Source organism: Pan paniscus, chromosome 2 (assembly GCF_029289425.2).
Source record: "Pan paniscus chromosome 2, NHGRI_mPanPan1-v2.0_pri, whole genome shotgun sequence".
Taxonomy (NCBI): Eukaryota; Metazoa; Chordata; class Mammalia; order Primates; family Hominidae; genus Pan; species Pan paniscus.
The window spans coordinates 122,274,112-122,289,042 of record NC_085926.1 but is presented as its reverse complement, the minus strand read 5'-3'; the positions used below and the strand labels follow the sequence as shown (position 1 = coordinate 122,289,042).

Below are 14,931 nucleotides of genomic sequence, written 5' to 3'. Positions count from 1 at the left end.
TATGTGGTGCAAATACCCATAGTAGTAATGTCCACTGTTTAGTAAGCACATGAGGCACCTTACATATTCCATCTCTCGTGTTGTATCTTTAGCACAGCCCTGTGCCATTTATGATTAGCTCCACATTACGGAAGAGGAAACAAGCTCAGAATGGTGATGTGACTTGCCTAAGGGTGAATGAATGGTGGAGCTGGGATCAGAATCCATGTGTCTTGCCTCAAAGTCTAGACTCTTAATTATGCCATGTTGCTTTCCACACTAGAGAGGGTAACAGAGGGAGAAATTTAAGGTGTGACCAGGTGTCTGACTCTCCTTGGCCTATATTACCCAAATGTGATGCAAAGAAAGAATTGTAGAGGTTAAGACCACAGGCCTAGTGTTAAACACACCTGAGGTGATAGCCTATCTACTCATAGATTGTGTGATTTTAGCAGTGGTGTGTTAGAAAATGTTTAACAACCAGCATATATATGTATGTGTGTATATGACTATATATTACATATACACAGGTAAGTGCATTTACAAATTCTACTGATATAAAGAATGTATAAAACACAATTTACAGAGAACAACAGCATATACAATACTCTGTATTGTATATTTAATGTAGCCAGTTGATTCTCACAGGATGCTTTTGACCTATGGTTGCAACTGACAAACATGTATAGTTCTGACACACATGCTGGTTGATATTTTCACTATGTTAAGGAGTGAGACAAAGGTGAAAAGCACCTGAATACTATGCCAGAACATCACTTGTTCATCAAGGATGTCAGCAACTTCTTTGCTGAGCCAAATAACAGTTTTTGAATATTGGAAGAATATTTCCTTGATTTTTGTGTGTTATTTACAACGTAACAGCTATACACAGGACACATTTTTAAGTTTAGTCTGCATTTTCAAACACTTTCTCCCTCATTTTCTTAAGACTCTAGGCAACAATAAAGCAATAAATCAATCCCTGGTTTGTAGCATCTGATAATTTCTATAATATGAAACTCCTACCATGGTGTATTTTAAGCTACCAATGTGACATCACCAACATGGAGTTGGGAAGAGGTGATCCATACATAGCACACAATTGTATGGTATTTCCACCACAGAAAAAATAAATACATAAAAATGATTTCAAGAACATAGGTAATAACAATATGTTGTAAAATAATCAGGAAGTGATGAATTTTGAGTATTTATTAACTTTGCTTTTAACATAACATATTTAATTATAAACCTACATAATCAAGCAATAGCTAGAATGTGACAACCAGTTCTCAAAATTCCTGAAAATTTAACAACTGTCTCTCCATGAGCTGGTTCAAGACAGGCTCCAACACATCATGGGATCTTAGGCAGGCCAATCACTTAATCTCTCTGAGCTTCAGTGTTCCTCTTTGTAAAATGGGTTAGCAATGTCACTGGCCAATGCCTGGCCACTTAGTAAGTACGAGTAATTATTATCTTGACCCATTATATTATTGTTATATTCCCATTATCCATAGCAAATGCTTCATGTAAAATTAGTTTCCCCTGCTCTCAGCACCTCAATGATCACTTTACATTCACCCCTTTGATCTGTGTTCAAAGAATGTACACTAAGCAGACAGTCCACACATGCACACATGCACATGCAACCACTACCAAGCAAAATGTAAAAAGGCTCTGGGTCCCCTCTTGTTTGTATGAGAAGCAAAGTCACCAAGAGTTACCAATGTTTCTTTGTGCACACAGGGGCCATCAAAGTGGTAGAACATAGGTTATTGTTGCAATGACTCAGCAGGGTCTTCAGTGTTTCAAAAAGACAGGTGGAGCTCCCTATAGAGAGTGTGTGTGCTTCCATCCAGCCCTCCCCTGCCCATGCCCAACCCTTCCTACCAACAGCAGCTGCTGCAGGTTTCTGCACCTTACCTGCTCAGCCTTCTGGTGGAACACAGCAGACATGGCGAGGATGGTGCTGCGTTCATCCAGGGCAGCAGCGAAGCTCTTCCACTCCTGGTCCAGCTGGGTGGAGATCTGCTTGATTTGCTGTGAGGCATAATGACCGGCCTCAGAGAGGCGGGAAGCCACGGACATGATGCGGTTGATGTTGACATAGGCATTCTGGAAAGAAAAGGAGAGTGCTCAGTGGGGCAGGCTCAAAAGACATCCACTGAGCACTTTCATGGGGTACATATTTGGGGAAGGGAGCTGCCCAAAACAAAAGTCTGAGAGATGCTGGTACAGTCCATACTAGTGTATTTGTTTTTGGCCCAAGGGAAATCTTTTTCTACAATTCAATTTCAGTAGATAGCAGGGAACTTTCATTGTGGGGAACCAGCATAGATTTTGTGCCAAATATTAATGCACTTTAATGCAGTCACTTTACATGGACTACTTTATGTAATCCTCACAACCATCTTATGAGGTCTTTCCCAAGGATGGCACATAACTCTCAAGAGCGTTCTTTGGAAGTGATGGCTCAGACGAGGGCACAAGCTAAAGGAGGCAGAGAAATCTCTCTTGCTCAGGGGAGAGCTGTACCCAGGACACTATTGCCATCTACATACAACAAACAGGGCAGAAGTACTCATCAAAGAGGGCAAAGGAGACACAGTAATTCCACATCTTCCTATCACCTAGCAAAGATGTCCCCACCTTCCTCCTACCTTCTTCAGCCCTGCCAAAAGAGCTGAGGCACTGGTCATCAAACAGGGTTTAAATAAAGACAGCATTTGAAGCCACACACTTTTCCATGCTAATAATAAGGTCTGTGAAGCCCTTTCTTATCTCTGCTTGATTTAGGAAGATTTCCCCACCTGACCCCAAAAGGCATCTGTGGGTACCCCAAAAGGCATCAATGAGGGGCTCTCTTGATCCATTGTCTCCTGTCATCTGTTTTGTTTACTTGTTTTGTTTACATTCATTCCCATCTTTACTTGCTAATTAAAAATTCATGAACATGTATGCTGTTTCCTATTAGGTCACTGAAAAATGCTCCAGGAAGGAACAAGACAAAAGAAAAACGCCACAAACATAAGACAGTAGTGATTATGGCTATTTTTAACTGCTATCTCCTATTAGTTGTCTGAGGTGTCAAAACAATCAGGTAAGGTTGTGGCATCCACAGGGAGCTTTTCCGAATCACACAATGTCTGCATGAAGGAGGACCAGGGAGGCAGGTTATTCACACACCTTAATTATTTGTTACAAATCTTCTCAAATGATTATACATGTTCTGCAGTAACAGCATTTTCTCTAGGTTCTATTAGCTCAGATGTAGTTCATTAATACTGAATAGGTTTAATGAAGGTTCTTTATTTTCCTTTCTCACTTCCCTCATGGTCCCCATTCGTCTTAGCTGTCCCTGACCTCTAAGCACACCATCCCAAACCTGGGCCAGGTTGGTAGGGTCTCTCTTAATTTAAAATGTCTCTGTGGAAGTTTAAAAGGTTAAGTGAAGAACTTCCACACAAATCTATCCTGATGTCTAATGACCCCTATGTGTCATCTCTCTTTTTAGTCTGGCCTGAGAGCTTTCTGGCATAGTGCATTTCCCTAAGAGAACTAGGACATTACTGATTCTTGTTATGGGAAATAATTATCCCTCAAAGATGTAAGAATCATTCTCAGCCTTGTTTTCTGAGTTAGGACACAAATTCTACTGAAAATTAAACTCTATTTATGGAACTGACAGAAAAACCACTCTGCACTTAGAAATAGAGAGGAAGAATGGGGAGGGGGAAAGCACACACTGATTTTGACAGTTTTATCTTCTATGGGAAGAATAGCATGGGAAGTCCCTCAAATCTCCTGCTCATGTCATTGTCTTACTTTGGGTTCTCCCCAAAGCAGACCTTGAGACAATTATTTGGGAGAGACAGTTTACTTGGGCATGGTCCCAGGAAGCATAGTGAAAGGGAGGGGAAGTCAACGAGGAAAGGGAGGGAAATGAATAAAGGACGTGTTAAGTTCTGTGAGCAACTGGGGTTCAATCCCTGTTGAGACCTTTTGAGAAAGTATAAAACACACCTCTGAGCTGTCCCACTGAGGGGTGAGGAATCTGGGTTACTGATGCACTAAGTCCCATTGATCTTTGGTTGAAGGTCCTTCCTGGGGTAAGTTCCTGGCATTTCCAGCCGAACCCACAAACAGACCAAGCACACTTCTGAGGTCAGAGAGTGATCACTGCCGATAAATGCAGGAAGCTGTCAGTCTGCATGAGAATCACCTGCAGATGACCCCCAGGGCAGGCTGAGGCCATATAGGTGGGACATTGACAGTGTCTGATAGAGCTGTCCTCCCAAACTGGATTCAAATCCTGGAATCCATGCTCCTGCCCCCTTACCCAGATCTATCTAGGTTTTTGGGTTTTCCTGTCCTGGAGAAAGGCCTTGTATACTCTGGCCAGATAGAATGCAAGAAAAGCAGTAAGAGCAAGGCACTACCCTGTCCCCAGATATACCCTACAGACACCCAGCCCTTTGTCATCACTGCCTATTACATCCTCCTCCCTCCCATGGCACACAGGGAGGCATATTTCTGCTTACTTTTAGGAAGAACTTTCTAGCTATTAGAGGTGTCCAACTGTGGCTGCCTCTGTAGACTCTTAACACCTTGTCACTCATTCAAATATTTATGGAGAGTGGGCCAGGCTCTGTGTTGGGGGCTGTAGGAGATCAAAGAGGAATAAGATAGGATTCCTGCCCATCCACCCCCTGCCCACAGGGGCTCACAGCTGAGACTTAAGACAAGTCCTCAAATAACTGTAATTTAAGGCAAAATGAAGCAAGTGCTTCCACAGAGGTAGAAGCGACTCCCTGTGGGGATTCAGAGGGAAGGGATCTGAACCACTGGCAGGGCTGTTGGGAAGAGGCTCCCCGCATGAAAAAGAATGGGGAGGCTGGCAGTCCTCCACAGTCCCCTTCAACCTCTAAGCCTGTGATCATAGATTAAAACTAAAAGCACATAAACAAAAAAAGACCACAGCTTACAGTTCACATTCTAGACTAGCACAGTAAATGCTTTTTTTGTTTCCTTATCAGCAGGCGGAGAAATGTCTTGCTAAAACTAACAAATAATTATGCCTCACAAAAGAAGTAGAGGCAGTATCCCTCATAATAGAGGGATAAATAAAATGTTGACTTATGAATTTGCTCATTGTTCTTCTCTATAGCCCCTTTTCAGAATATGAAACACTTCAGGCAAGTCACATTGCCCAAGTTCATCATCTTCTCCTTCATTTTCCTTTACCCCAGAACCTGAGAGAAACGGGCAGCTAGATTCTAAACTGCAGTTGTCCCTAGGTTCAACGACAGCCACACAACAAATGAGAAGGGAGTAATGGCAAGGAAGGTCTCCAATGACTTAAAAGGAAAGAATGAGGTTAAAGAGCTGGATTAGGAGTCTGAATAAATCGGAGTGCTTACTCATTAAGCATAAACGACTTTTCATGGCCTTTGGTCAATCCATTTGTGTGGTTCTTCTGGGTGACTGTTTATGCCCCTATTAGGAACATTTGGGAGTTATGTTTGTCCTTGGGACATGGCCAAGAGGAATGGATATTTTGGCTCTTTACAGCTTTCCCATTTCCTACCAGCTGCCCCCTCCACTCTCTTCCATCTGCCTGGCTCTCCCATTCTTCCCTGCCAGCCTTCAATGCCTTTCCATCTGCAGAGCTGCCCATTAGTCAAGGGCATTAAAATCACTGGGCCAGGAATCAAGAGTCATGAGTTTTGGTCCCAGCTCTGGCATTCACTTAAGATATGACTTGACTTCTCTGTGCCTCAGTTTCCTCATCTGTGAGGGAGTCGACCTAATGATTGCAGACATTCCATTTCTGAGTAAGTAATGTCAGTTCCAGGAGACCAGGAGCATAGTGCTGCCTACTCCAGAGGTATATGTAGCCCAGGCCTGCTGTCCATGTCTCAGCACCTCATGCTGGCTCTGCTCACTGCCCAGTAGTGTGAGGACCAAGACTGGAGATGGACCCCTGAGTCCTTCAGCTTCTAGGTGACCAAGGGCCAGAGGCCCTTCTCCCCCTCTCCTCTTTAGCCCCTTCCCCTCATCTGAGATGCTCAGACTAACCAGTTTCCCTGGCCAGAAGGTAATAACTTGACTAATAATTCTAGCTTGATATGTATCTTCTTAAATCCTTTCCTCAAAACTGATTTATTAAATTTAAACCCCCCTATATATGCAGTCTGTTGTTATTAAATTATTATCATTATCCAAAGTATGGCACAGCCCAAGGTATAGACACAATCTACCCTGCAGAAGGCAATGCACCTGCAGCATGGTCCGTTGCATTATCTGCCCCATCTTACCTCCCCCCAAAGCCTTTCCTCCCATCATTTTGGTCATAAACAGGAAAAATAACTAAATTCCAACAAAATCTCGATAACTCGAAAACCGTGTATATTGACACCCTGCCCTCACTTTTGTTACCCACAAAATTCTTTTTTTCATTCCTGCAGTCCTTAACTGGAGATCACAGGATGGAGAGACCCTTCTTCTGAGGCCTTGTCCCGTGCTGTGATTAACTGAAATCGATGGAGCACAGTCATTGTCCTGAAAGAACTGCTTGACAGAATCTTGATCAAAGTTTTCAGCCCTGCCAAAAGGGCTCCCACTTCCAACCTGATTCCTGGCTTACGCCTACTGGCTACAAAAACAAGATAATGATAGCTTTCCATTAAAAACCTTAGCTAAATTTTCTCTTTGTGATTTCTTATGTGGTATACTGAAAGAAATACTGCTTATTCTAGAAATAATCATTTATGCAAGTTATCATTTTGGTAACCTTAAGCTATGTGTCGGGGGCTGATTATAAGAGAAGATCATTGCCAAGAGAAGGTATTATTTGAATCCCATTCATTTCACTCCTAAAAGCAGAGGTGAACTTTACACTTTTGTGGTCATAGGTCCCCACTCTGAATGAGACACATTCTCTGTGGATTACATGAGATAACATAAAGCATCCAGCCAGATGCCTGGCACAAAACCAATAGTGCAAAGAATGTCATATCCTTTCCCCATTCAGTTCCAGGAGATTGGCATTAACTCTAAAAGTTAGGTGCATACCAAATCAAAGTATTAGTAAAAAGGACAACAAAAAGAAAAATCTATCAATGATTCCAACAAGAGGCAAAATAAGCAAAGTCTCATTGTCTTTCACAGAGAGCACAACACGAGGTTCCTACTATTCCCTACTATAGCTGTTAATGCTGCCCTAGCCACTTACCAGGCTATGCCCCACATGCCACAAACCCTCTGCTGCAGACACTATTCCCCTAGGAGTTAAAGGTCTGGAGCCCAGAATTGTCTATAAGTTTTTCCTTGACCCAGAGAGATCAGAGGATTCAGAATCAGCCAATAAGGTGCTTTCTGAGCCATGCTCTTTCAATACAATGTCCTTCCATACCTTAAGTTGGAAAAATAGGGTCTTTATCTCTTGAGATAGTCTTCTTGGGGTGCCTCAACCACCTTGGCATGTGATAGCCACATCCAGAGTGCTCAGAAGTGGGGCCATCTTGTCTTCATACAAGGAAACAGATCCTTCTCCTTATCACAAACTGTATTACAAAAGGTGACAGAAGCCTCCTCCCCATGCTGGGTGTTGGGGCTCTTCACTTTGTGGTCTATGGGCAACGTGACTTGTCTTCAGCTCGAGAGAGGCAGAGGAAGCCCATCAAAGAGCTGTTTCATCTCTGCAAAGAACAAGTCCTGAGCACAGGGTTCTCAATTCCTTTCCAGTTAATGGGGCTACAGCTTTTTAATCATTACTATGAACATGAAAGGTGTGATCACCTGTCAGATCATCACAGGAGGCAAGGTATAACCACCACTTCGGGGACACTTTCCCTAAAGGGGCCCTGTCCTCTTGACAAGCTCTTGAGACCTTGACTTTCCAAATCAAAAAGTCAAGGGAGGGAGGCCATGCAAACAACCAGCTGAGAGCCACAGTACTCAGCAAAATCACTCAGGTCAAATGAAAATCAAATGCTCAATGAAAAAGCTAATACAAAATATAAACAGTATTGCCTCGACTGAGAAAACATTATACATACAAGGGAAGCACACCCAAATGCTACCAGTTATTGAGTGCTTATTATTATTATTATTATTGAGATGGAGTCTCACTCTGTTGCCCAGGCTGGAGTGTAGTAGCACAATCTTGGCTCATTGCAACCTCCACCTCCTGGGTTCAAGCAATTCTCCTGCCTCAGCCTCCTGAGTAGCTGCGATTACAGGCGCATGTCACCATGCCTGGCTAATTTTTTGTATTTTTAGTAGAGACGGGGTTTTGCCATGTTGGCCAGGCTGGTCTCGAACTCCTGACCTCAAGTGATCCGCCTGCCTTGGCTTCCCAAAGTGCTGGGATTACAGGTGTGAGCCACTGCGCCTGGCCTGAATACTTATTTACTATATTTGTACCAGGTATACATGATGGTGGGAACTTTTCTTTAGGGTCTTTTTCTCATCTCTATTCTCTTATGTATAGAAAAGTTAAAAAAAATTTTGGTATATATATTTTATATATATAATTTATATATAATATAAATAATCAGGGAGAAAAGGGTTATTAAAACTATACAGAGGAGACTCTTCCTCCCCACTGAAGTTAATAATCAAAATATCAGATGTCAAAACACCTGATGGAGCTAGGGAACTTATGTTCAACCTCCTACTTTTATCAATTCACTCTTTTTATTGAGGTGCAAAGTTTGTTGGTTTCTAGTTTCTTTCTTCCCCACTATAAATAATGCTAGGGGTTTATTGGTATTTTTAACTTTAATAGATTTGGTTTTTTAAATTTCCTTTTTCTTATAGATGGAGTCTAGCTATGTTGCTGAGGCTGAACTCCAACTCCTGGGCTCAAGCGATCCTGTCTTCTCAGCCTCCCAAACTACTGGGATTATAGGCATTTGGTATTTTTAATTTTAATTTTAAAAATTATTTTAATATATCTTTAATACATTTAGCTGGGTTGCACTCCATCAAAGTTGAAATTACTCAAATGTCCCCATCTCTTTTGACTTCAGCAAAAAATATATATATTTTTAGTAAAGTACAATTTACATATAGTAGAATAAGCAGGTTTTAATGACCAAAACTGCTTTTCTAAAGACAAGAATATAAAACCACTTTATTTAAAGTTTTTAGAAGCCAAGTTCATGCAACAATCTCATTTTACAGTTAGGAAATAAAAAAAGGAACCCAGCCATTGCTTATATCTACCTAATGTGTGTGATATCAGTCAAGCGACACGCTCAAAGAAAGAGGAAGAATGAGACTAGAGCCCCAGCATCTTGATTTCCTCTCTACCCGGCCCCTCTGCTTATTGCTCCCTTTTTCTTGTGCCCTGCAGCTTATATTAACTTAAGTTTTTATTTCCTCAATCTCAAAGCAATGAGGAATAGTATTTGGAGATATTCCAATACAGTTTTCAGAGACCTTGTGAGTAACATTCAGTATCAGTAAGAAAATAGATTGTGTCAAAGCAATGGAAAAAGCTCAGCCTCATCTCCTTTCTCCAGCTTAATAACACCATATGTATTACTTATATCTTTGCCAGTAGAAAACTCACTTTGGGTCCTAAAGCTGTTAAATCATTAGTTTATGATTAATTAGTTTAACATTACCATGTAAACCTGCGGATCCCACCTCGAAACATATGGACACTGGGATAGTAACATCTGGAATAAGAACTGTCCATGCTTGAAACTATACTACAATAGCTATGAGATGTGATGAGCTCTAAAGGAAACCTCCAACTTCTGCCTCCCATGAACCACAGGGTGCCCTCTGGGGGGCCAAATGGGGCAGCTGACTGATGACTATCTGATCAGGTCTGGCCAAACAGTAGGCCAAACCATGTGGAGGCCATCTGTCACTGCCGGATGGAGACAGAAAAGGAACAGGAATAGCCCCAGTGCACAGCAAAGATAACATTGGCTCACGAGTCCTGTCCCTCTGGCCTGGCTTGCCATAGCAATGTTTCCTCCAGCAATTGCTTTACAAACCATTAAGCAGCCATGAAAACAAGCGCCTGGCCATATGTCCAAAGGCCACAGGAAACCCAGGATCTGGTTTAAGAAAAAAGAGAAGCTCCTCTCTCTCTCTCAGCTCTGAGTAAACCTCCTTGGGCAGGGTAAATGTTTTTGTATGAGGCATCATTGCAAAATTGAAATGGTAGGGAATGATGGGTACAGCTGGAATCAGATTCAGGGGCACCTAGTGAGGCAAGTGATTAGGGAAAATTGCAGCTTTTCTGGGTTAGGATGTAGTAACTTTAGGCTACCTTTAAGGTTGAAATTAGAGCCTCTAAGACTTCCGGGAAATATATTTATCAGCATTTTATCCCCAACTGCCCCCCCAGCCCCCGCCTTTTTTTTTTTTTTAATAAGGCCTGGCTACTTAGAGCTTGATCTGTGACACCGGCTTCACCTAGCAGCTTGTTAGAAATACAGTATTTCAGGCCCTTCCCCAACTTTCTGAATCAGAATCTGCATTTTAACAAGATTCTCCCAGGTGATAGGTATGCACATTAATGTTTGAGAATCTCTGCAGTTAGGAGCTGAGGAGCTTCCCCGAACAAGAACTATTTCTTCTAGCACGCCTGATCTTAACAATAGCTGAACATTTGCAAACATAACATCATGCCAAATGTGCTTAAAATGTACAAACACATTTCACCCTTAGGCCATCCCTGACAAAGTCACTGTCATTATCCCCTATTTACAGATGAGGTGGTAAGGTTCTGAAAAATTTAAATAACCTGCCTAGGATCACAGTACTAAGAAGGAAGTACAGAGCTACAGTTAGCACCTACTGCCCCAGCTGTTTTACTTTGCCATAAATGCAATAGCTGGGGCACTTCCCTCTCCCTTGAGGGAAGATGATGAGAAATTTCTACTGAAGATCTAAAAATCACAGCCGAGAGAAAAAGAGCCTCTGGAGAGAGAACTCAGTAAGCGTGTTTTCATCTCTGAAGCTTTCCCATTGGGCCCTTGACGTGCTCTTGGATTTTCCAGAATAGCCTAGCTCCGGAATGGGCAGGAGCCTGGTAGGTGGAATTGTCTTGCCCCCTCCTGCCTTGGAGCAATAATCTCTACCTGTAAATCTGAAGCCAGCTGCCCTGAGGAACAGGTCATTTTCTCCATAGAACCGCAAGAAAGTTCAAGATTAAGGCAACTCTTTGCTTTCATCAATATCTTGCCTTATAGCTGGAGTCTTAAATATGTCATCCTATATGTTTATTCATCCATTCATTAATTCAACAATACAAGACATTGTACAAGCAAGGTACAAGACAGACAAAATTCCTATGTTCTCAGAGTTTACCTTTTAGTAGAAGAGTCAGACAATAAATTAATAAATATTTACTATATCTTTATTTCAGTGTTACATAAAATATGCCTGGGAAAAGGATAGCACGTGATGGGGCTGGAGAGTGCTACATAAAATAGAGAAGCCGGGGCAGGGTGACCCCTGAGCTTGACCCTGAATGAAGTAAGAAGGTGAGCCATGTGGCTATCTGCAGAAAGAGGAGCAGCAGGGGCAAAGGCCGTGAGGCAGGAATGTCTTTGGTGGGTCAAGAAACAGCAAGAATCCCAGGATGACCGGGACAAATGAACAAGTTGTAGAGGCTGAGATGTGAAAAGTAAGTGGGGTTCAGTCTATTGGAGCCCAGTAAGCCATGGTAAGGGACTTCGGCTTTCATTATGAGGAAAGGAAGACATGAAGGCATTTTAAGCAGAGGAGTGGCAAGATGTAACGGACCTCACCTTTAGGCAGGATCACTCAGGCTGTGGGTCAAGAATGGACTGCTGGGGAGCAAAGGTGGAGGCAGAGAGACCAGGTAGGAGCTACTACAGCAGTCCAGGCAGGAGCTGATGTCAGCTTGGATCAAGGGGGTAACCATGGAGGCGGCAATAAGAGGCCAGATTCTGGATATATTTTGAGATTAGAGCTGAAAGGACTTGCGGAAGACAGTCCTTTAGCTTTTCCTCATTTCCGGGCCTCTGGTTGTGTAAGGAACTGTGACTTCTGCTTTTTGTGCTGCTCCCTTCCCATCTGCCCGTCTCGTCCTGACCTCTCACACCTCTTCAGTTTCCTGACTTGCAAACGTCTCACATGTAATGTCTGTAATCAGTCTCTGTCCTTCATCTGGTACTCCTAGCTGGCTACCATGCTGTCCCCAAATGGCACTGTCACCGCTTATTATCGACACTTCATATTTGTGTTCTGCTTTACAGTTCAAGACTTCTCATGTGCATATCTCATCTGACATACTAGGTTTCACTGACCATTTCATGCCTTTCATTCAACTCCAGGAGACCACAAAGAAAGGCATAAGTCAGCTTTGGCTGAATTTCAGACAAATTAACTGCTTAGCAAATGCAGACCTGACGGAGAACAAGTAGTGGCCATAGATGAGTATGTGTAAGTGGGTGGGTCAAATGAGCTACAGGTCTCGGGGGCAAACACCAAGAGGATACAGCAAATAGCCTGGGTTATGGAACATGCTGACAAAGGACCTCAGAGAGCAGTGGACGGAAGCCAGAAAAGAAGGTCCCAGGATCGTGGGTAGAGAACCAGGAGTGAGGGAGAAAAGGAGGGAGATCTGGGGTCTGAAGGGGATAAGCAATAAAGAGAGATGGTTGAGCCAGGCAGTGCCAACCATGAGTCAGAAACCTGAGTCATCAGCCAAGTCCAGCTGGTCAGCTCAGAGGAGCCTTGCAGAAGGGACCCAGGCCATGTGTGCACTAGAGCAAAACTGAGAAGGCTGCCTAAACCAAGGAGCTTCCCTGTGCTTCCTGTTTGAATAGGAACCAATCCCCAAACATGGCTGATTAGAGATGGGGGGTAAAAGCAAATGGGACATCTGGAAAGGTTGGGATGGGGAGCAAGGAGTAGGGATTAAAACACAGGCACTCTTTCTCCCCGAAGACTCTTGAGGTCGGAGAAATGTCCTCATCTTCTCCTGTAGTTTAGATACTTGTCTCTCCAAACCTCATGTTGAAATGTGATCTCCAATGTTGGAGGTAGGGCCTAGTGGGACTTGTTTGGGTCAGGGGGACAGATCCCTTATGAATAGCTCCTCCTCAAGGTAATGAGTGTGTTCTCACTCTGTTAGTTCCCACAAAAGCTGGTTGTTAAAAGAACCTGGGCTGGGCATGGTGGCTCACATCTGTAATTCCAACACTTTGGGAGGCCAAGGTGGATCACTTGAGGCCAGGAGTTTGAGACCAACCTGGGCAACATAGTGAGACCCTGTATCTACAAAAAATTAAAAAATTAGCCAGCATGGTGGCATACACCTGTAGTCCCAGCTACTTGAGAGGCTGAGGCAGGAGGACTGCTTGAGCCCTGGAGGTTGAGGCTGCAGTGAGCCACAATCCTGCCACTGCATGCCAGCCTAGGAGACAGAACCAGATCCTTTCTCTCGTGCCACGTGACCTCTACATGCCAGTGCCTTTCATCTTCCTGTATGAGTGGAAGAAATCTAAGGCCCTCACCAGAAGCAGATGCTGGCACCATGCTCCTTGTATGACCTGTAGAACTGTGAGCCAGACAAACCTCTTTATAAATTACCCAGACTCAGGTATTCTTTTTTTTTTTAATATACTTTAAGTTCCAGGGTATATGTGCACAACGTGTGGGTTTGTTACATATGTATACATGTGCCATGTTGGTGTGCTGTACCCATTAATTCGTCCTTTACATTAGGTATATCTCCTAATGCTATCCCTCCCCCCTCCCCCCACCCCACAACAGGCCTTAGTGTGTGATGTTCCCCAACCTATGTCCAAGTGTTCTCATTGTTCAATTCCCACCTATGAACGAGAACATGCGGTGTTTGGTTTTCTGTCCTTGCGATAGTTTGCTCAGAATGATGGTTTCCAGCTTCAACCATGTCCCTATAAAGGACATGAACTCATCCTTTTTTATGGCTGCCTAGTATTCCATGGTGTATATGTGCCACATTTTCTTAATCCAGTCTATCATTGATGGACATTTGGGTTAGTTCCAAGTCTTTGCTATGGTGAATAGTGCCGCAATAAACATACGTGTGCATGTGTCTTTATAGCAGCATGATTTATAATCCTTTGGGTATTCTAGTTCAACCATTGTGGAAGACAGGGTGGCGATTCCTCAAGGATCTAGAACTAGAAATACCATTTGACCCAGCCATCCTATGACTCAGGTATTCTGTTATAGCAACACAAATGAACTGACACCCTCCAAGTCCATAGGCTAATTATTTGATAACTTTAGAGTTTGACCTCAGGGCTAATGTCAATTGGCTTATTTCCTTCACCCTGAACCAGCAGTGATTTTCAACTTGGTTCTCAGCCTGGTACAGATTTCCTGAGTCACCACAGTACGGTTAAATCAGAATCTAGAGTGGAACCCATATGTGGTATTTTTGGCATTTTTAAAAAGCTTCCCAGGTGACTCCAGCGGGCAGTCAGAGTGCAGAACTGCTGCCTTAGAGACAAGCACTAGCTTCATCAGAGTTGAATTCAAAGCACACCCTTCTCTCCTTTGGGTCTAGTTTAATGCTGACAATGGTGCCAAGAGCAAGGGTCATAAATTAATCCTGAGCAGATCAGAAAATAAAATATAATGCTCCTACTGAGTCAGAAGAAAAGGGAAATTCCATCCACCAGGCTGTCTGTGGAGATACAAACACTGTATCCTGTTCAACTTGATTGATAAGAACAGGTCTGGCTGGGTATACATGCAGTACTTTGCAATTACAGGTTCCCTAAAGGCCTGCCTTAGGAACTGCAGTGTTAACAGCCACCACTGGATCATATTTATTTTTGTCAGGGGCTGGGGGTTTGCTTTTTAGTGGCTTTGCTTCTGTCTTTAGGATGAGAATCCCAGAAACAAAGATGTTTGGGATCAGTGGAACTTGAAAGATCATGCAGTCTGGTAGTTCCTGGA

The 14,931-nt window shown here is 43.1% G+C and overlaps 1 protein-coding gene across 25 annotated transcripts in view; it reads right to left on the bottom strand.

Moving 5' to 3' along the window:
- The window catches only part of KALRN (kalirin RhoGEF kinase), a 692,638-nt gene that overhangs the window by 398,327 nt on the left and 279,380 nt on the right, over positions 1 to 14,931 (bottom strand). For all 25 annotated transcript variants that reach the window (XM_034957211.2, XM_034957212.2, XM_034957221.2 and 22 more), the window contains exon 7: positions 1,906 to 2,097. In XM_034957211.2, the coding sequence (XP_034813102.1) occupies positions 1,906 to 2,097 (192 nt within the window). The remainder of the gene's footprint in view (positions 1 to 1,905; positions 2,098 to 14,931) is intronic.